Source organism: Dipodomys spectabilis, unplaced genomic scaffold (assembly GCF_019054845.1).
Source record: "Dipodomys spectabilis isolate Male_0828 unplaced genomic scaffold, ASM1905484v1 ptg000046l, whole genome shotgun sequence".
NCBI lineage: Eukaryota > Metazoa > Chordata > Mammalia > Rodentia > Heteromyidae > Dipodomys > Dipodomys spectabilis.
This window is the reverse complement of record NW_024870723.1, coordinates 10,092,633-10,114,663: the sequence shown is the minus strand read 5'-3', so window position 1 is coordinate 10,114,663 and position 22,031 is coordinate 10,092,633. Positions and strand designations below refer to the sequence as shown.

At 40.1% G+C, this 22,031-nt stretch overlaps 1 protein-coding gene across 1 annotated transcript in view; it reads left to right on the top strand.

Moving 5' to 3' along the window:
* The window catches only part of Dennd1a (DENN domain containing 1A), a 480,539-nt gene that overhangs the window by 254,380 nt on the left and 204,128 nt on the right, over positions 1-22,031 (top strand). The window contains 1 exon segment of the mRNA XM_042678648.1: positions 17,970-18,070. Within this exon segment, the coding sequence (XP_042534582.1) occupies positions 17,970-18,070 (101 nt within the window).

Genomic DNA, 22,031 nt, shown 5'->3' with positions numbered 1-22,031 from the left:
ATTAAAGGAACAGATCATTTAAATCTTAGGTAAAAACCCAAGACTAGAGCAAACAGGGATTACTCCTAGCTTTTCCTGTACCACTTGTATAACATTGACATTCAGCCACACAAAGAGGTAGTCAAAATAAGGAAAATTGCTAGTCAATATTACTTGTTATTGTAGGCTTTAAAATCTTAGACAAAATGGAAGCAAATATCTTTAAAGTCTCATAGTAACTAAGATGGGTTGAGTCTAGAAATGTGTTGCAAATCTATTAATATAACTTCTATTAAAGTGAAAATGTCTGTGGTGGTTAATAGATGAGAAAAAAATGTGGCCGTGTTCATAAATAGGCAGATTTCTGTATTTTGAAGATGCCATTTCATTCAAATGATTTATACATTTATTAACTACAATTTCATTTCCAATCCCAATGGGGTTTGACATAGTACCCAGCAAGCTAATTTTAAAATTAGTATATAAGCTAGGCACTGGTTACTCATGCCTATAGTCCTAGCTATTCAAGAGGCTAAGATCTGGGATCGCGGTTCAAAGCCATCCTGGGCAAGAAAGTCCATGAGACTCTTTTGTTGTTGTTGTTGTTGTTGGTCGTGAACTCTGAACTCTGGGCCTAGGTGCTGTCCCTCAGCTCTTCAGCTCAAGGCTAGGGCTCTATCACTAGAGCCACAGCATCACTTCCAGGTTTTTCTGCTTATGTGATGCTGAGGAATTGAACCCAGGGCCTCATGCATGCAAGGCAAGCACTCTACCACTGAGCCACCTTCCCAGCCCCTCCATGAGACTCTTATCTCCAATAAACTACTCAGAAAAAGCTGGAAGTAGAGCTGTGGCTCAAATGGTAGAACTCTAGCCTTGAGCACCAAAGAGACAGGGACAACGCCCAGGCCCTGAGTTCAAACCCTGGGACCAGCAAGAAATAACTAACAAAAAGTAAGTAAATAATAAATAATATGTGTGTGTGTGTGTGTGTGTGTGTGTGTGAGAGAGAGAGAGAGAGAGAATCACCAAAATATATTTAGACTTCTTCTAAAGATGTAGTAATAAAGGTGCTGGCCATAACATCTGTCAGACTACAAACTGACTAATAGAATAGACTATGAGTACCTAGAAATAGACCATTTATACATGAGTTTCTGGTTTGTTTTTTAAAAAAAGCAATAGAGAAGGCACAGGAGTATTTGTGAAGAATGGCAACCTTCTCAGTAGTTTCTGTCAGTAGAAGTTAGAAGAAAAATTCTCAGGCAAAATGAAATTCTAAGTGGATCAAAAGTTTAAATGTAAGCCGGGTGCCGGTGACTCACGCCTATAATCCTAGCTACTCAGGAGGCTGAGATCTGAGGATCGAGGTTCAAAGCCAGCCTGGGCAGGAAAGTCTGTGAAACTCTTATCTCCAATAAACCCTCAGAAAACTGGAAGTGGCACTGTAGCTCAAGTGGTAGAGCGCTAGCCTTGAGCTAAAGAGCTGAGGGACGGTGCCCAGGCCCAGAGTTCAAGCCCGCGACCGACAAAAAAAAAAAAAAAAAAGTTTACATGTACCAGGCACTGTGGCTCACACTAATCCAGCTGCTCAAGAGAGTGAGATTGGCAGAATCATAGTTCCAGGCCAATGCACAAATGTTTGTGAGACACCCCCCCCTACCCCCACCATCTCAACTGATAAAAGCAGAGTATAGATAAATGGGAAGTATAAATAGGAAAGTCAAAGTCCTGAGGTCTCAGCCTCCTGAGTAGCTAGGATTACAAGCATGAACCACTGGCACCTGGCAGTTTTAACTTTTTTTTTTTTTTCCCAGCGTTGAGATTAAAATATATGTCCTATGCTTGCTAGACAAATATTCCACTGACTGTTTTTTGTTTCAAGCTAGGTTAGGGTTCAACAACTTTTTCTGTGAAGTACCAAGTAATATTTGACTCTGGAGCCCACACTATCTTTGTTGCAACTACTGCCTTTGACCTATAGATAAACTCATAGGTGTGGCCATGTTCCAACAAAGCTATATTTACTGAAACAGGCAGGAGACCACTTTGGCCTTTTTACTTTAGCTTGCTGATTCCTGGCTTACATGGTAAGTTTTGAGTTCTTAAGTTGTTTATATGCTGTTCTTTATGTGTGTGTGCTTTTGAAAAGTAATTTGTCAGAAAATAAGATACCAGGCTCTTTTATTAGGAAATTTTATACCATTCAGAATAGGAAAAAAGTCATTTTTGTACAAAGGTTAAGAATCAATGTTATATGTGAATTAACAATTGTAGAAACCAGAAAGATAGTGAAGCAGTGTTTTGGACTTCTGGACTTTCCAACCCAGAATTCTATATCCATCTGATAGAAGCCCTTAGAAGAGAATCTCAGCAGCCCCTACCACACCTTTCAACTTTCTAAGTACTCTATACTTTGCTTTCCCTTTGTGGGTGATCTATCTGTCATCCAATGGGCCAATCACTTTGCTTGTCCACCTGATTTTGTCCCGTAAAGTATTTATGGTAGCCTTGGGGATACCATAGCCAACAGGGAACAAAACAGAAATCTCTGACCTCTTGAAGCTTGTAGTGTGGTAGGATAGATGTATAGGAAACACAGTGTAATAAGTTAAGTGTACAGTACCATCGCTGATGTAAGAACTGAGGCATAAGGATGGCAGCTGAGCAGAGTGGGTGGAGGTGGTGAGGGACTGCAGTTTTAGAGATGGCTCAGAGGGGCTTTGGGAGAACGTTACTTCTTCATGCCCTCCTTTGTGCTGCCCCAGCAATCAGCTCTTTTGTCCAGTACCAGTTTGTCCTTCTCTGCTGCCACACTCTTTGGAGCTAACCAGTATGATATAGTAGTTCCCAAACCTATCAACTAAACAATACTTCTTTGACCCATACCCCCTTCATTTCATTTTTATTTCCCCTTTTAGAATAAAATCCCTCAAGAGAATTATCTACTTCTTGTCTAGTCCCTCTCCTCTCAGTCCTTTCCCCAAAACAGCTTTTGTTCTTTGGGTCACTCACAATCCCATATTAAGTAAAATTAAAATGATTAATGCCTACAAAACGCTCAGCACCAAGTCTGTAAATGTGCATATATTTATTATAAATCAATAAATACCATAACAAGAGATCAGCTTTTAATGTTTAAAAATAAACCCAAGAGGCAATTATTCAGAAACAAGGAGAGAAGTCCTGTGTTGAATGTGACTACTGAGAATCATGTAGTGGAAAACAGCTTCTCAATATAAGCCTTTGCCACTATTTAGTTTGTTGTTAAGATTATAAATGTGTATTACTTTGACTTAAACAAAAGTTGAGGAAGGGGTTGTGCTGCTCTGAATTTTCTAATTGCCAGTAGAAGCCTTTTTGGGGGAAGTGAGGTTCTCCTTGTGACTCACATCCAGTCATCAGTACCTTGATAAGGAAGGTGACATTCCGCTGGGGATAAAGTATCTGAATAATATTATTCAAGCGTTTTGACCTCTCCAGATTCTGAATTTACAAGTTTTCCTATTGTTGCCTTTTATTTCCTTGTCTTATAGATGAAATGGAGACCTGGAAGACTGTTTTAACCTGGGCTTTCTGATGCCTTCTCTTGATAGAGATTGTCGTGGCCTGTAATACATTGACAAATCCCTTTTTTTCAAGTTTGATAAGATGTAGGCTTAATGGTTTCTCAGAGCCAACAAGCACCTGAAAGATAGAAGCTGTCAGAACATTCCAGATTGCTGCCTTCTATTAAATTGACTGTGTGTCAATAAAGATAAATTCAACAATATTTAATTCAGTTAGAAAATATGCATTCCAAGGTGTCTTGGTCAATAACATTGCTATATTCTGTATAAGAAAAACGTAAGTTTTTGTTCTTTTTGCTCAGTTAATGTATATTGATTGTTTTCCTTTATAAATGATAAATAGAGAAGACTTAGCTAAATCTTGTTCTCTAATGTAAATACAGCAAAGTGATTTTTTTTTCCTGTAGCACAAAGGTCCCATTTTTCTTCGATATTCTTGTCGTGACTAAGTTAACTCATAACTGCTTTTTGGAAATCCCATGGATACCAGATAGATCAGAGTTGAGGCCTTTATAGAGATGATAGCATATAGTTCTATCAGCACTCCTGCACATTCTACATTATTGTCTAGTTACATATCAGCCAGCCAGTCTCGAGAGATGGAGAAGCTTGTCTGAAGTTACATCCTGGTCAGTAGGAGAGGCTGTATGCGAATAGATCGTTATGACACAGTGTTGGGGAAGGAAGAGAAGCCAGAAATGGTGTGTACTGATGAATCTGCACCCCTTCAAAGGTCTTCACCACTAGATTATGCTCATTGGATGCCATTTCTCACACTGTTTTTAGAGCCCTCAAACAGGACTGTCTTGGAGATATCTTGAATTATCTGCCTCATAAAGGAAACTTGCAAGTTCTTTTTTTTTTTTTTGGCCAGTCTTGGGCTTGAACTCAGAGCCTGGACACTGTCCCTGAGCTTCTTTTGCTCAAGGCTAGCACTCTACCACTTGAGCCCCCAGTGCCACTTTTGGCTTCTTCTGCTTATGTGGTACTAATGAATTGAGCCCAGGTCTTCATGCATGCTAGGCAAGCACTCTACCACTACACCACATTCCTAGCTCCTGTAAGTTGTTATCAAGAGCCAAAAACAGTTAGCTAAAGCTGGTGGATAGATGGGTAATTGGTGCAGCTGGGCACTACTGGTTTGGGTAGACGATGAGAGCTGATTTTATAGCAGTTAAAGAAACTTCTTATGTGACTCCAGGACTGCCAGAGAGATGTGGTGATAGCATCTGCAGAATACAAGTGTAGAACGTCTTTATTTAACTGCACACTCAGTACTTCATATGGCAAGCCCCCATACCGATTCCCCCCTACTCTTTTTTTTTCCAGTAGTTCTAGCGCTTGAATTTAGGGTACTCTACCACTTGAGATATACTCCCAGGACTTTTCGAGTTAGTTTTTCAGATAGTTTTTTTGTCCAAGATCAGCCTCAGATCACAATCCTCCTACCTATGCCTCTTGAATTACTGTGGCAGTATGCCTACAGGTATATCCCTGAGTTAGGGATCTCACAAGCTTTTTTACCCAGGCTGGCCTCAAACCACAATCTTTCCAATATCTGCTGCCTAAGTAGCTGGGATTACAGGCATGTTAAAATTCTTTAAAGTTAACTTTTCCAAGCTATGTACTATGTCAGGTGCTGTGCAATCGTATATACATATGTATTTGTATATATGAATATATAATATATGACTACATGAATATATGTATACGTATATAAATAAGTATATATATATATATATATATACATATACATATATATGTGTCATTTTTCTTTATTAGTCCTTTCAGTTACCTTGTTTTATTCTCCTTTTGTTGTAGATGAGAATATTGACACCCAGAAAGTTGAAGTGCCTTGTTTAAGATGAGCTGTAGAATCTACTTTTCTTGGCCCCAGGCCAGTGTCCCTCTGGCTACCTCATACTGTGTCATGGTTCTGTCAACCATGTCTGAATGACAGAGCCTCAGCCTGGTGTTGTCTTTGTGTGCACATCTAAGCTGTTCATTTCAGATTTAACAAGCTGCTTCTGTGAGCTCTGCACCACTCTAGGCACTGGGGAAACAGAAGGCCAACGTGTGAGTTTCTAACGGGCAGACTGCTCTGTTAGCCAAAGCTCCATTTCTCTCATCGCTGTTAGTTAGCCTGTTGTTTGTGTAATCTCTGCCCACCCCACTCCAGCTGCCCTAAGCTTGGCTCTGCAGTGATCATTGTGCCTGCAGAGTCACATGTATCCCAGCTCTAATTGACCCTTTTATACATTTTAAGGTACTGGAAGAAGTTTCTAAAACAGAATGCTCAGGTACATATTGGTAAAAGTATATTTACTTTCCTAAGGAATATGTACTTTGTCTTACCCAGCAAATGCTTTTTCAAACAAATACTTAGGAAGGTGATGTAGTTTGGAGGCCAGATTGTTACAAGTCATTGAGCCTCCACACCTCATTATTTGTGTGATTCCTGTAACTGAAAAGAATGATTACTTTTGTGATGGTATCTTAGAAAAACTAGATGCATTTCCCTGTCAGTTTCTCTCCAACTAGTAACAAAAATTTGTCCCAGAGAATGTGAGGCTTGGGCACTGGGGACCTGAAGAGTAATGGGTGATACCTCTGTGTCCTCACCAGGGCCACTCAGTCTGGCCCTTTATATCTGCTTCAATATTCAAGGGAAGCTCTGGATCCTTTCCCAACATTACGCTGTCCCATCCCTCCCACTCCCCTGACAGCATTCATTGTCTTGAACCATCTGGTCTTGTGACCTGAGAAAGGGCCAGTTTGTAGATAGGGCAGGTTTTCAGATCAGCTTCATTTTTACTTTTTTCCAGATGAACTCCACCTTGCCATGGCTGTTCCAGCCTGTGTGGTGGTCCTGGCACCTAAGTGATGCGTGCAAAGCTTTCCCAGTTCTTCTGAAGTAGAAAAACTAAATTGTTTGCTGTGTTGCAGCCCTTGAAGCAGAGAGGAGAGTGACAGTGTAAGGAGGTTTGAAGCCCTGGCCCCAAGCCAGGGCCCTCTGCCTGCACACTCCACTCTGCGTGTTCCAGCCCGGAACAAACTGCATTATTTTGTTTCAAACTGTGCTCAAGGGAAGCCAAGACCTTGTAACTGGAAACTTCCCAAACAGAGAATTCTAAGACTAAATTTAGTATTCTATTTTAAAAAAATAAAATAAAATGAATGTTTTGTTTGTTCATCTTTTATATGCTAAAAGAAAGAGATTAACCTAGTTCATGTTCACAACCTAAGAAGAGTATTCAAATAAGTGAGAAGAAAACTAATCCTTTTCGTGAAGAGGGAAATACTTAGCAAAATGTAATGAAGTGGCATGAACTACAAACTCGGCAGTCAACCATGAGAACATCGTTGCCTAGCTAATCTCCATTACATAAAGTTTTATTGTGGCTCAGATAATATTAAAAACTGTTTAAAACCCATGAAAGGAACCTCCCTTGACAGGATGTAGAAGAAAAGATTGGTATGCTTTGTTTATATTCTCATTTTCTGGTTTTAAATGTAAATATAATTAACTGCTTTGTGAACTATATACTTCATTTATGTGTGAATTAGTTTTCTGTTCTTGTTGAACTATAACTAGAATGAAGAGAGCTGTGAGATGTTAAGGAGACTCTGTAATGTAATATGGAGCATGGATAGTTTAATTTGTGATCTCGATACAACTTCGACCAGATGTGCCCTCCATATTAGATTTTACCTTCCTCTCCTACCACTGCTTCAACAAACATGAGCCGCTCTCCTTTGAACTAGGCATAGGATTCTCATAGTCAGAGTTCCCAAATGTTAAAAACCCAGAGAATTTGCTAAAATGTAGTTGGTCTGGAGCAGCACCTATAACCACCACTTGGTTTGAAAGGTCTTGTATGGAACCAGAGAATTAAATAATTTTTAAATGTTTTCCAGGAGATTGATGCACAACCAGATTTGGAAGTAATGAACAGACTATTCTTTTGGATGCATATAATATTTATTCTTTGGTGCTAGTTATTTGTGTCACAAACTTATTTGCATTTTGAGACTATATAATAGAGACTGATTATGTTTGTTTTGAAGACATTTATGAGCACGGACTAGCTTGTTGTTTTTCTTCATGATTCTCTTTGGGAGAGCTTTGATCTGGTTGTGGTTAGTCTAGAGAAGGACATCACTAAGTATAATCTATTTAAGTTCTCAGCAATGCTATGACATAACACTGCGGTTCACCAGTGTGATTTGGGGAACGTGTATGTAAGTAACCTTGAGAGATGCTGTTTCTATTAAGACATCATTATGAACATGGCCTAAAATTTTATTAGTTTAGTAATGTGGGAGATTTGTGAAATCAGTTTGTATATTCCTTATAGAACTGATGAATTTTCTCTCCCTCCCTCTCTTCCTTTCTTCCTTTCTTCCTTCCTTCCTTCCTTCCTTCCTTCCTTCCTTCCTGTCTTTCTTTCTCTTTCTTCCTTCCTTCTTTTCTTTTTTGTCAGTTGTGAGACTTGAACTTAGGACCTGGGCACTGTCCCTGAGTTCTTTTTTGTTTTTGGTCATGGGGCTTGAACTCTGGACTTGGGCACTGTCCCTCAGCTCTTCAGCTCAAGGCAAGCGCTCTACCACTTTTACCACAGCGCCACTTCTGGTTTTCTAGTGATTTATTGGAGATAAGAGTCTCACGGACTTTCCTGCCCAGGCTGGGTTTGGACTTTCCTGCCCCGGCTGGGTTTGAACGCAATCCTTAGATCTCAGCCTTCTGAGTAACTAGGATTACAGGTGTGAGCCACTGGCAGCTCCATGAGCTCTTTTTTGCTCAAGGCTAGTGCTTTATCACTTCAAGTCACAAAGCCACTTCCAGTTTTCTGTGATTAATTGGAGATAAAGAGTCTCACAGACTTTCCTGCCAAGGCTTTCTTTGAACTGTGATCCTCAGATCTCAGCCTCCTGAGTAGCTAGGATTACAGATGTGAGCCACGAGCACCTGATAGATGACTTATTTCTTAATTCTTGTGAATCAGACCTCTTCCAAAAAACACTAATGAGTAATAGTAAAATGACTTACATCTCAATATACTTAAAAATCCCTAACTGTGGCGTTCACTTTGGCAGAAATTGCTGGTTTCATTAAGGAAGCTAGATAGCCTACTATGCATTAAGTTAGTGAGCACATGGGTTTATAACCCCCTCTGCTGTTCCTGCTGGTGGCAGGTATGGCCACTTTGGTGAACCTAGGTGGGGGTAGTATAATGTGAGATTAGGCCATTCAGTCATGGGTTAGTATAAACATGGACATATTTCATGTCTGTGCTTTTCTTCTATCCTGAGGGTTACATGTGCTCTCACAGTCAAATGCATCAGACAGTCAAATGCATCAGTCTTATTGTTGACATCTCTTTCCCTCAAGAAGGAACAACATAGCTGATGGTTTTGTTCAAGAAGGTTTTGTTCAGCTCTGCCTTTGCTGTGGACATGATCCTCCCTGTTCCACTGTCTACTCCTATGGATGTGGTCAAATTGATCTCTAGAATCTCTTAGAGCTCTCCTGTAAAATCGGGACTAGTAAAGGATTCATAAACACAGATATGAAAAATCATAGCCAACTCTGGGCATATAGCACTTGCACTGAAACTCACCTTTGTGGGCAGTAACCCTGGATTTGACTTTGAGAAGCAGGGAAGATATTAGAGATCCTCCTGGGAGAGTTTTGCAGATTCTGTTTGTATAACTGGTGGCAGTGGGTGGTGAATGCATCTGTGCCAGAGAGCAGTCAGGGACACATTCCAGGTTTGCATACCTGCCCACTTCTCACTAGTGACTTAATTGTTGTTTCAGTGGTCATTTTTGCCTGAATCTTTGCAGTCATTACTACATAGCACTCAAGTGGCCTAAAGAGCTATTGTGGTCACTTGACCTACTTCTCTACCTGACTAGCCTCCCGAAACCTCTGCTATCCTCATCCTCCAGTCTCTGAATGCTCTGGTACCTCTGTCTTTGTGCTGCCCAATGCTTGCCCCAGGCAGAATTAGGGATTCCTTCTTTCTATGCTGACACACTTGAACCTCTATTATAGCACTTCTTTCATAACGCTTTTGTGTTGAAGTTGATTGTTTGCATTTTGATCTTTCTGTCTCTATTTTAACTTGCTTGAGGGCATGGCGTGTGCACATAGTAGATGCTCTGTAATTGTCAGATTAATACAGATCAGAGCACACAGGCAGTTTCATGTAATGTGAGAGCACAGAGAGGGGGACTCAACTTCCCACTGTTCATATCCTAACTGTACCATAAGCTTGTGACCTTATGTAAGCTTCCCCACCTGTAAAATGGGGACAGTAATATCGCCTAACTATTAAGGATTAAATGAGTTAAATATATGTGAAATACTGTCCTCAGTATTTGGCAGATAGTTAAGTGCTAATTAAGTGCTTATAATAGTGACTATTTCGTAGCTGTAATCATTTCTGAGTTTGTTGTCACTTTCTAAGGTTGGATTTGCCCCACAAAACTATGGAAGGGAGAGTCTTTTCTTTTTCTACGTATACAAATTTAGTACCTCACCATCTGAAGGTTTCTTAGTTCCTTTTCCAATTATATAGATGCCTGACAGAGAGCTACTCATGACTTCCATATTCAGTTGTGCTTGCTTGCTTTTAAAAAATATTCTTGGGCTGGGAAGATGGCTCAGTGGTAGAGCACTTGCCTTGCATGCCTGAGGCCCTGGGTTCGATTCCTCAGCACCACATAAGCAAAAAGAAAAAAGCCGGAAGTGGTAGAGCGCTGGCCTTGAGCTGAAGAGCTGAGGGACAGAACCCAGGCCCAGAGTTCATGCCCCACGACCGGACCCAAAAAAAATTAAAAATAAAAAAATAAAAAATAAAATAAAATAAAAAATATTCTTGCCAGGCATGGTGGCACAGGTTTATAATTCCAACTCAGGAGGTAAAGGTATTGGAGAATCATAGTCTAAATCAGGCCCCAGACAAAAACACAAGACCCTCTCTGAAAAATAAACTAAATCAAAGGTCTAAGGGCACTCAAGTGGTAGAGTACTTGCCTAAAAAGTGCAAGGCCCCAAGTTTAAATCCTAGTACAACCAAAAATAAAAAAGTTCTTTATAAAAAGGATTGTGTAACACCATTAGCTAAACATAAAATGTAATCATAGGAAATTTTACAGACAAACCTTATACTAGGTTTAAAGTGGAAAACAGATTTGCTCTTAAGTGCCAAATTTGAATGTAAAGGAAGGACTTTCAGGTCCTGTCTCAACCTCAGGATTAATTAATCAGCAATGTCTGTCACAGGCATAGAATGGAAGAGTAGTAAATATTTGCTGTCTTTATATTTAAATGCATTATTATCCATCTCCATGTAACCTTGCCTTTTTCTTTTTCACCTTAAATATAAAAAAGAAGCTCTTTCCTTCTTCTTAGTGCTTACAGGCTTTATATTTTGCCTTACCATAATTTCTGTCTCTGCTTAGTTAGCTAAAGCTTTTCTCTGGCAGCTTTATTTGCTTTAATGTTTTAAATTGTCAGATCTTGGCAAGAAAGCTTGTTACCTTGGTTAATAACTTACTATAATTATTTTAGCTACTAGGTAGCTTTAAAAAAAAATAGAAAGGGTAGTGGACTTCCTCCCCATTGGATGATACTGCTTTGGGGGAGAAAGCACTCAATTTGACTCCATGATGGATTGTTTGTTTGTTTTTCCTTTCCCCAAAAGATAATGGGGTATGGAAATAGTAAGACTAGTACCATCAAGCTAAAAAAAACTACCTGAAAATTGCATCTTCTACTCCCTTAAAAGGAGGTATTACATCTCATCTTCTAAGGAAAGCAGGACACTTTTTTGCTCTTTTCCTTCTTTCCTGTCACATGCCTGAGCTAGTAGATGGTTCTTTGATTTCTGAGGCTGTCTAACTTGCCTCTCTGCTAAAGCATTTTTCATTTCTTAGCATGGATTCTTAGAACCCAACTCTTTTCCTACTATAACAAACACCATTGGATTATAGATGAACCATTTACAATTAAAGATTTTTCTCACACTCATGGAAGGGTTGACTAGGTTTACAGAGTTCCTGTAGATTTTGCTTAAAACTTCTTGGAGATTCTACAGTGGATTTTCCTTTAGAGAATAACTCATAATATTAAAAAATCACAAAAATCGCAGCACTGATTGAATCATAGCATTATTTATTTCCTGCTGGTAACAAAGATGCTTGTAATTAAAAGAATCTAATTCTCAAGTTCAGAAAGTTAGTAACTTACCCAAAACACAGATTTTCCACAACTCTTCTAACTAGGATGATCCTGATTGAAATGATAGGCATAAAAATGAGTAATGGTTAAAGTTAGTCATCTGTTGTTCCTTCCCTTTGTTTTATCAGTTTCTTTATGTTTAAGTTCACAGTGGGAAATCTGAATGCCTATAACCCTGTGTAGCAGGTGTTAGTTTGTTTAACATTGTGAATCCCAGGATGTGAAGAATGACTGGGACCATCTGATTATTTTTGTTTGCCAGCATTTAGAACTTGGAATCTGAATGCTTTCTTAGGAATTTGCAACTTATAGTTGTGATCTATTAAGCAACTGTAATTTGTTAAATGTCTGGTAATCTTGTCTACCATTCCTGATTATGTTAAGCTGGAGGCATTCTCAAATTGCCTAAACATTGATCTAGCACCTGCCTTGTGTCAAGCAAAGTAGGAGATAAGGAGCGGCTTTGAATGTGACCTCTGTCTACTGGGGCAGAGAAGGCACATTCTCCTCATCAAAAGATGGCAGTCCCTCTAGAGCCAAACCTAGAGGCAGACATCGAGATCTTGTGGTCCAGCCTCTCATTTTACATATTGAGAACAGGAAATACAGTGACTTGCTCAGATCAAAAAGATACTGAGTGGAATGCTGACTATGCCAGGTAGGTATGTGAAAGGAAGCAGGCAAAAAGTAAGATTTTCGGCTATTGTTAATCCAAACTTTCAGGTATATGTGTCCAAACTGGCATATAAATCTTTCCTCTTACTAATAGTCATTATTTCCTGGTCTAGGATTTCCTGTGGATTAAAGACACTACAACACCTTAGTTAAATGGGACTAATCCTCAGGAAATGGTCAAATCTGAGTTTGTTTTAAACATGATTATTTTCCAGTCTAAAACTCTCATGCCTTAGGCATGTGATAAACTTCATGTGTTCTTTGTCCTGTTTTTTAAAAAAAGATTATTTCCTGAGACTGGTATTTTGTCCTAGATGTTTGGTCATCTAACAGTGAGGCAAATGCATATCTACATAATTGGGCAATGCCTAAAGGGATAATACCTCATCTGTTTCAGAATCCTCAGCACACTGGATGGCACAGGATAGTCACATAAACAGTTTCTGAGTTAATTTATGCATTGTGGAAACAGTGACCATTACAGCCTGACAGACCTGTATGTGAGTCCCAATTCTGTCACTAGCAATGTGGCCTTGGGCAAGTTATTTTCCCTCTGAGACTTTTTTTTTTTTAATCTGTGAAATGTGAGAGTGTGCATATCTTCCCACATACATATTCCTTTAAAACAATACTCTGCAAGAGCCTTAACCTCTAACACAGTGCTTGGCACATACACTGTGGGGACTTTTTTAAAGGAAGAATTCTTATTTTTACTTCCACATTAACTTGCAAATCTGCCTTTAGGTATCAGATGGGGCATTAGAATTTTAAGATTTTGACAATATGAGCATTATCTCTGAGATATACTAAGACCTTGTAATTTTTCCACCTATATCACTGATCACTCACCATTCATGTCCAGCCCCCATTGTCTTCTTTAAGCCTTGGAGAAAATTAATGGAGTCATATATAAAGCTCCATGATATGACTAATCTTGTACACTTTTAATCAAGGACAGAATTTGCTAAGGTGTGGCCAAAATTCACCAGCGGTTTTCTTTACAGTCTGTATCCTGGCTAGACTGGCTGTTTTGGCGTCTAGTTTTGTCTGGAGTCTTAGACTATTCAGCTGCTTCAGGCAAAATCTTTTGGGGTGTCATTAAATGGGATTGATAATTGGCTTCTGATGAATATTCATTGTGACTAATGACTTTGGGCAAATTTTACACATACTATCTTTATATTTTCCCACTGAGTGAGATTTTGATAGGATCATTTTCCTCAACTTGTACTTTAATTAAATATTCACAATACTCCTTTGTTGACTGTGCTCCAAATTGTATTCTTTCATTACTTTAAAAATGTACCTTCTGTAAGGAATCAACATAGCCATTTAGAAATGGGCCTTAAAGTTATTTTTAAAGTAAATGGTGAGTGATACTTTACAGGACACATTACTCCTAGTTAAGTATAGCCATGTAGTAAGACTTTACTTGTAATCAGCTTAGCCACTTTTCTTGAGGAACGATATATATAATATGTGCCACTTAGTATTTTGGGTAAGAGTCAAACGACTCTCTTGTTTGTTTTCTTAAATGGATGAATGCATTTTACCTCAATTGCAGATTTAGCCCTTAGAAAATCCTCTAATGAAATAATCAGGCATTTTAAAAACCTGATTTTTTGTGTATGTGTATGTGCCTGTCTTGGGGCTTGAACCCAGGACCTGGGTGTTGTCCCTGAGCTTTTGTGCTCAAAGCTAGCACTCTTCCACTTGAGCCATAGCTTCCACTTGAACCATAGCACCACTTCTGGATTTTGTTAGTTAATTGGAGAAAAGAGTCTCATGGACTTTGATGCCCTGTCTGGCTTCAAACTGTGCTCCTCAGATCTCAGCCTCTTGAATAGCTAGGATTGCAGGTGTTAGGTACCAGTGCCTGGACTTGATTTTTTTTTTTTTTTTTTTATAAAAGTAAGTTATGGGGCTGGGAAGGTGGCTCAGTGGTAGAGTGCTTGCCTTGCATGCCTGAGGCCCTGGATTCGATTCCTCAGCACCACATAAAGAAAAAAGCCGGAAGTGGCACTGTGGCTCAAGTGGTAGAGCGCTAGCCTTGAGCTGAAGAGCTGAGGGACAGCACCCAGGCCCAGAGTTCAGGCCCCACAACCAGACCCAAAAAATAAAAAAATAAAAGTAAATTATTTTAAGATCTTGGCTTTTACTTAGGAGACTTATTTTGAGGTTAAGAAGACATGGAAAGACACTATAAAGAAAATAGTCATCAAGGGGCTGGGAAGGTGGCTCAGTGGTAGAGCACTTGCTTTGCATGCATGAGGCCCTGGGTTCGATTCCCCAGCACCACACAAGCAAAAAGAAAAAAGCCGGAAGTGGCGCTGTGGCTCAAGTGGTAGAGCACTAGCCTTGAGCTGAAGAGCTGAGGGACAGCGCCCAGGCCCAGAGTTCAGGCCCCACAACCGGACCCAAAAAAAAAAAAGAAAATAGTAATCAATTTCCAACTCAAACAGAATCATTTTAAGAGATGACTTTTTCTAAGAATTACAAATGAATTTATATAATGATGTTTTAAGTGCTTTCATTTATTTGATGTGTTACAGAATAGGCATATCATTGTACTAATGGATAAATGAATAAATAACTTGATCTTTCCTATGGTCACATATCTTATGTCTAAACTTGTTATTGTTTTGGAATTTGTGTTACATGCCCCACTCTGTGCGCCTCATGAAAATGTTGGGTCAGTTACTCTTGATATCTAAGCACTAAGCAGCTATCTTTATGTTGTGAATATATTCTAAGTAGGAATCATTTTTTATTTATTCAAGACACACTGTGTTAACTAACACTTTTATGTATGCAGTACCACTGAGAATAAGATGAAGAGAGAAAGGTCTCTGGGTACTTTATATCTGGGGACAAGCATTGTGGTCCTGTTAGTAATGGGGAAGTGCCCAAGTGAGCCAAAGTAAAGGCGTCAGGGATAAGGGGAGTGGAGTACTTGTACAGAGGCCTGAGGAAGGAGTGCTAGCAGGACAAATTGAGACCAGTGTGAGAGATGAGTGAAAGAAGGGGGAGGGAAGGAGTCCATAACTATTCCTATGTTCCCCATTATATATTCTAAGGGAAAACAGCCAGGGCTGTTGAGACGTGGTTTTAGATCCTGCTTTAAGGTAGATTTTTGAGCTGGTGGAGACATCTGTTCTAACCATGCCCCCAGACTTCTGAGAAGAAGGTACTATGACTAGACCTGCACTTTCAGAAGAGTACTCTGGCAACTAGGTAAAGGATAAGCAGCAAGAGTCAAGGCTGAAGGCCAGTGTAATCTTCTGTCCTGACTTGAGGATGGCATTAGATTATGGTTGGTTTGTTCTCCACTCACTCAAGTGTTTTCCATCTGTAAGAAACTCTGAAGGGATTTGTCATTTGTATACATAGGACAACCTCCTTTATTGAGGAATCTAAAAATAGATTGGGAAGGACGGATTGGGGCTTTGGCAGCGTCATTGGAAGCAACTCTCCAATGCTCAGTAGATCATCTCCCGTTCATGGCATGTACTTGATTTAAAGAACAGGATCTGGAGGGAAAAGAGAATGGGGGAAGTAGTGCCCTGGCTTCAATACACAGCTCTCACAACTGTGAAACATCAGCAGAATATCCAATTTAAAGCTGGTCATGTTATACTAACCTTTGGGATTCTTTTAACTGGGCCTTGGCACGTCACTCTTTCAGCACGTAAATGTCCTTCTGTCAGCAAAGGCCAGTTAACAGCTTCCAAAAGAAGCAAAGTTCTCTAGGGAACAGGCTTCCCAGAAACCAAAGAAACATAAAGAAAAAAGACAGAAAGAAACATGTGTTGTTGGCTTTTTTTACTTCATAACTGCATCTCCAAAGGTTGCCTTTTTTCCTTTTCTTTTGGCAATATTGAATTTTATAGGAATTGTATTCCTTTTTATTTTCTTTCCTAAAATTTTAATTGTATCAAATGCTGATTTTATGATGTAGCTAACTCTTAAGGAACAAAAATAGGAATACAAAATAGGCACGTGTAAAAACATAGAAGAGAAAGGATTAGGCCGTAACCAATGCCAGAGCAATTGATTAACTGAAAAAATAAATTCTCACCTCAGTTTTTAAACCTAAATTAATTCCAGATGGATTAAAGAGTTAAATGGTAGGAGAAAATTTGGAGGACCTTCTTAAGATAAAAGTAGAGGAAATCATCACTAAGGAAAAGATTTGTCTACATAATTATCTAAACACTCAGAAATTAAAAGTAAGTAAAGTATAAATTGTTTTTTAAAAGATCATAAAGGGTTAGTATCCTTTAGGAACCACTATTGCTTGCTTTTTAAAAAAAATTAAATTTTACTGTAAAGGTGATGTACAGAGGGGTTACAGTTGCATAAGTCAGGTAATGAGTACATTTCTTTTTTTAATATTGATTGCTTATAAATCAGTTTGAAAATACTAATACTTATTTTTTGTTCTATGCATATATTTATTAACATTTATTAAATACCAACAGTGATCCAGGAATAATATTTTAGTATTAAAAAATTTCAAATCAGGTCTCAGTGGTAGAGTGCTCGCCTTATATGCATGAGGCCCTGGGTTCAATTCCCCTGCACCACATAAGCAGAAAAAGCCAGAAGTGGCGCTGTGGCTCAAGTGGTAGAGCTTTAGCCTTGAGCTGAAGAGCTAAGGGACAGTGCCCAGGCCCAGAGTTCAGGCCTCACAACTGGCCAAAAAATAAAAAAATAAAAAAATAATCCATAAAATATGGTCCCGGGGCAGGGGGTGGGGGGCAGGGGGGAAATATGGTCCTAGGTGACAGGTTACCAAAAGCAGCAGGAAAAGTCAAAATTGCTCCTAGCAATTTCTGCCTTGTAGCTCAGCTAAGGAGCAAAATCTCTACAACCAAGGGAAACCCCAAGGTGGAGATGCTCCGGCCAAAGACCAAGAGAAGGAAGTGGAGGAAGCTCAGAAGAGCAGGCAGAGTTTGGGTAAGGCTAGCCTCACCTAGTACATTAAGACATGGGAGTACCTCCAGGGTTTGGGCCTTTCTCCCCTGACCTTCCAGTTCAGTTGTAAACCCCTGCTTTTGTTCCCTTTCCTGGTTAAATAAAATTCATCAGGATGTTTATTGTTCCAATGACTTTGTCATTTTTAAAGTTAACTAAGGACAACCGGTTTTCAGGTCCTTCTGCTCACTCTTACTCTCCTGGCTTTTACTTTTCTTTTTACTTTTACCCTTTACAATGGAATGAACTCAGGGTCTTGTGCATGCAAGGCAAGTACTCTAACAGAGTTTATACCCCTGTCTTGCATTCACTTTATAATCAGAGAGGAAAAAAGTAGATATTTTGAAGAGAAAGCTCTTACAAATGTGCATTAGAGTAAGTTAACTTAGAATGACTCCTCTAGACTTCTCAGTTCATAATCTTAAATAAGTGGATGAGTAGTTATTTGACACTGAAACCTAGTGGTAATACTTGTTCCCTTTCAGTTCTTAGCTCTTAATCTCTGCTTTGCTCTGTTGCAGTTGACTGCCTGCATTCATGGCTCAGCCGCGATGCTCTACCCCATGTACTGGCAGCATGTGTACATCCCCGTGCTGCCTCCACACCTGCTGGACTACTGCTGGTAAGAAGCTACCCACCTTCTCCTTACTTTTTCTCCTCCAGTAATGTACCAGGAAATGTTACAGCTGTAACTTGATATTGCCCTGGGTTATTCCAGTTAAATATACTCATGTTTTGGGGTACCTGAAGACATAGCCCTTCTGTTTCCCAACAGCTGTCATCATACAGGTCATTCCATTCTAAGTTCATGTTTAAAAGGTAACACTTTTTCTATTTCTCAGAAGAAAGCAAGACATCAAGAGGTTGTGTGCCTTTTTTTTTTTTTTTTTCTCAATACAAATTGGAGCCTGGACCAATGCAGATCCCTAAGATCTTCCAGTTTAGTCCTGGCACTTCCTGCCATACTCACCTTAGCTGTGGTTTGGCAGCCAAAGCCAGACTTTGAAACCCTCTGAATTTTTTTTTTAAATTTTTTATATCTATTTTTTTCTTTGTGCTGGCCTTGGGGCTTAAACTCAGGGCCTGATTACCTTCTCTGAGCTATTGTGCTCAAAGCTAGTGCTCTACCACTTGAGCCACAGCTCTACTTCTTGCTTTTGAGTGGTTAGTTGGAGATAAGGGTCAAGGACTTTTCCTGCCAGGGTTGACTTTGAACCTTGATCCTCAGATCTTAGAATCCTTGGTAGCTAGGATTACAAACATAAGCCACTTTTCTGTTCAGTATATGAATTTAAGTGGAGAAAAAGGAAGGGAAATTTGGAGTTGACTTTACTAAGTCATTTGGCCCAAGACTTTATTTCCTCATCTGTAGGAAGAAGTTGTTCAACACATAATGGCATAGTGATGAAATGAGGTAATAGACTAAGCACTCCAGGTAGAAGAGCTTGCCAGTGGGAAGTACCTGGTTCAAGTTTCCACTAAACTATGGTGAGAATAAACTCACTGTCTCTCTTCAGTAGCTTGCTGGAAAACAGGGCTCTAGGTGGTTGATTTGAATCTGTTTTCCTCTTTAAAACTTTTTTCTTCAGTATAATGTGATTAAAATTTTGTCAGCAGATGCTGATAAGAGAGCCATGGTGTGTGTGTCTGTGTGTGTGTGTGTGTGTGTGTGTGTGTGTGTGTGTGTGTCTGTGTGTCTGTGTGTCTGTGTGTGTCTGTGTCTGTGTGTAAAGGCATTCCCTGCCTGCCAGAAATTCAGTGTTTCAGGAGAAAACAACCCATCTGAGAGCTTGCAGTCCTCATTTAAGAACACATGATTCAAGACATTCACCATTGGTTTAAAACGGAGTCTAGGTCAGATTTGCTGTTTTACAGTCATCTTACTAAAAAAAAATCTCACCCAGGTAGCCACACAGTCGTGGGAAACTAAAGGCATTCCATGGTTACTCCTGGGTTGAATATGTTGGGCTTATCCTGTTCCTGAAAAGCCATGTGAATAACAAGGATGTCACTCAGGACCAACAAATAAAAACTAGCAACCAGCTCTTGAGCACAGAGCCAAATGAACTGACCTGTTTCTCTTTTTATTATATATCCTTTTTATCAAGCTAGATTTTATTTTATTTTTTGCCAAAACCAGGGTTTGAACTCAGAGCCTCACACTTCCTCATCTTACATGCTCAGCTGGTGTTCTACCACTTGAGCCATGCCTCCCATCCAGCTTTTTGCTCGTTATTTTAAGATGAAGTCTTAGGATTTTTTGGCTTTGGCTATTTCATACTGCGTTCCTCTGGATCTTAGCACCCTGTGCAGCTAGAATTATAGGCATGAGCCACTGGTACCCAGCTAAGCTGAGTCATTTTATCCTCGTCTTCCTCCCACCTCTGATGAGATTAAAGGGCAGTATGTAACCCCAGCTCATTTTCAATCTCATAATGATCCATTAGGTGTCTGGACTCCACATTTGGTTTACTATGTCTCTTTATACCTTGGTTTATTTTAGAAATTATTATCCATTAATGATGTCTTCCAGGTACTATTGGTGTAGATTTTATTTTTTGTCCTTTCTGGAGTAGATAGATTTGATAGTTTCTGAAGATAGGCAAGGATGAGGATATAAAGCCCTCATTATCAGTCCACCTTATTTGCCACTAAATATTTAGGGTCACTTCCTTCCTCAGCTTCCAGTACCCTCTTCCCCCAAGTTCTCCAATGTGTCCTATCCACTAGAGACTCCATGGAGTGCCAAATTCTTTCTAGTGGCAGCTGCTGCTTCTGCTCCCAGGTCAAAGTGAGCATCTTAGAATCCTGTGCCCACTGCCATGATCTGGTGTAGCATGACTTTCCCTGCCATCCTCAGCTTTAGAAGCCATGCTGGGGATGTCTCCTCCCATTGAGCTCCCATTGATGGTACTTGCCATCTTATACATAGGTAGCCTCTCCCTCAGAGAGGCCACAAAGTAGCACAAACAAGACTGGGCTGAGAGGACAACATTCAGTTCTTGTCTCATCTCCATTAATGCCTGGCTGTGTAGCTTAGAGATAGTGACCTTTCCTGTCTGAATCTCTGCCTTTGTCTGTGGAGAGCTAAAAATGCTAAAATGTATTCCTTAAACTGTTTCAAAACAATAATGTATATAAAAGCACTTTCAGACTGCTGATCACTCTCAACCACCTAGCAGAGTGACACCAACTCATCTGAAACTTCTCTCTTATCCACATCCCTAGCTTCAAGTTCTTCCCTCTGATTATTACTTCCTTCATTGGCCCTACTTTTGTGTCTTTGTCACATTGTTACCCTCACCCCCTTTGTTTCTCCTTCTCATAACTCCTCACTAAGTCCTTAGGGTTTTCTTGCCTTCTTGATTGTTCTGTACCTTTGTGGGTTCGATGCAGTAGATATTTTCTGATGCCACATCTTGGCTGCTACAAAGGCTACGATAAGAGTCAGGCTCAATCAAAAAAGATTCAGATAATTAGACAGGCACACTAAGTATCTAAGACTCACCAGAGGAGAGCTGTTGGGTTCTGGGTCCCCTGGATGCAACCCAGTAGGCAGATACTGCAAGAGAAAGTCTAGAGGCCAATATCAGCAGGACTCATAGAATGTTGGTGGTACTGGCCCTCAGCTTGCTGTTCCATCATGTTCCAGACTCAGGGCTAGAGAGAAGCCATACAGCCTGAGTTCCCAAAACTGCTTTCTTCCCCCTCCCAAGGCCTGTCATCAATACCCATCCCCTTCCCTTTCTAAACATCCTACCCCACCTGACAAAGGAGAAGCAGCCTATGAGAAGCCACTGACCACATAACCTGGGAGTTCTCTCATGAGGGTTTTCTGGAACACATCAAGGCCTCCCTTCTCCATGGTTTCATTGAATACCTCTTCCCCTCAGCTCTGCTCTCTCCCCACAGATGTGCTCAGGTGTCCTACTCCTCAAACTAAACTTTAGCTTCCTTGCTGTTCATTTTGAGTGTCTGAACCAATTCTTGGCTTTTTTTTTTTTTCCAGTCATGTACCTTGCTGTTTGGATAAAAGGCTGGGGGACTGGGCAGAAGGCCAAAGAGGAAGAAGACCAGGTTGCTGGGGGGAAGAGAAAGAGAGAGAACAAACTGTATAGCCCAGGAAGGGAAGTAGTGGTGGGGAGACAGATAAATGGGGAAAGAAAAGAGATGTAGAGAAAGGGAACATACCTATCCCAAGAAAGACTAAGCTATCCTGGCCCTCTCAGTTAAGAGCACCTGCTGGCAATCCCTGCCATACAGATGTCAACAGCCTCCCAGGCAATGCCCCACTTCATAGACACAAGTGCCTCTCCACAGAAATATGTCTCAGAGTCTCCTACATGTAGTGAGACAGTATGTTAAAGGGAAGCCTTGAGTACCACTGGGAGAGAAAGCCCACAAGTCCTATTTCTTGCATTCAGACAGAAATGTTTCTTTATCCAGATGATACAGCTGGGAAAATGGATGCAGTTCCTTTGCTAAATAGCATGATCCTGCCTTTCCATTACTTGGACAGTTGAGAATACTCCATTATGAGTGAATTTAAAACTGGTACTCCAGGACCATGGAGTCCTGTCAGT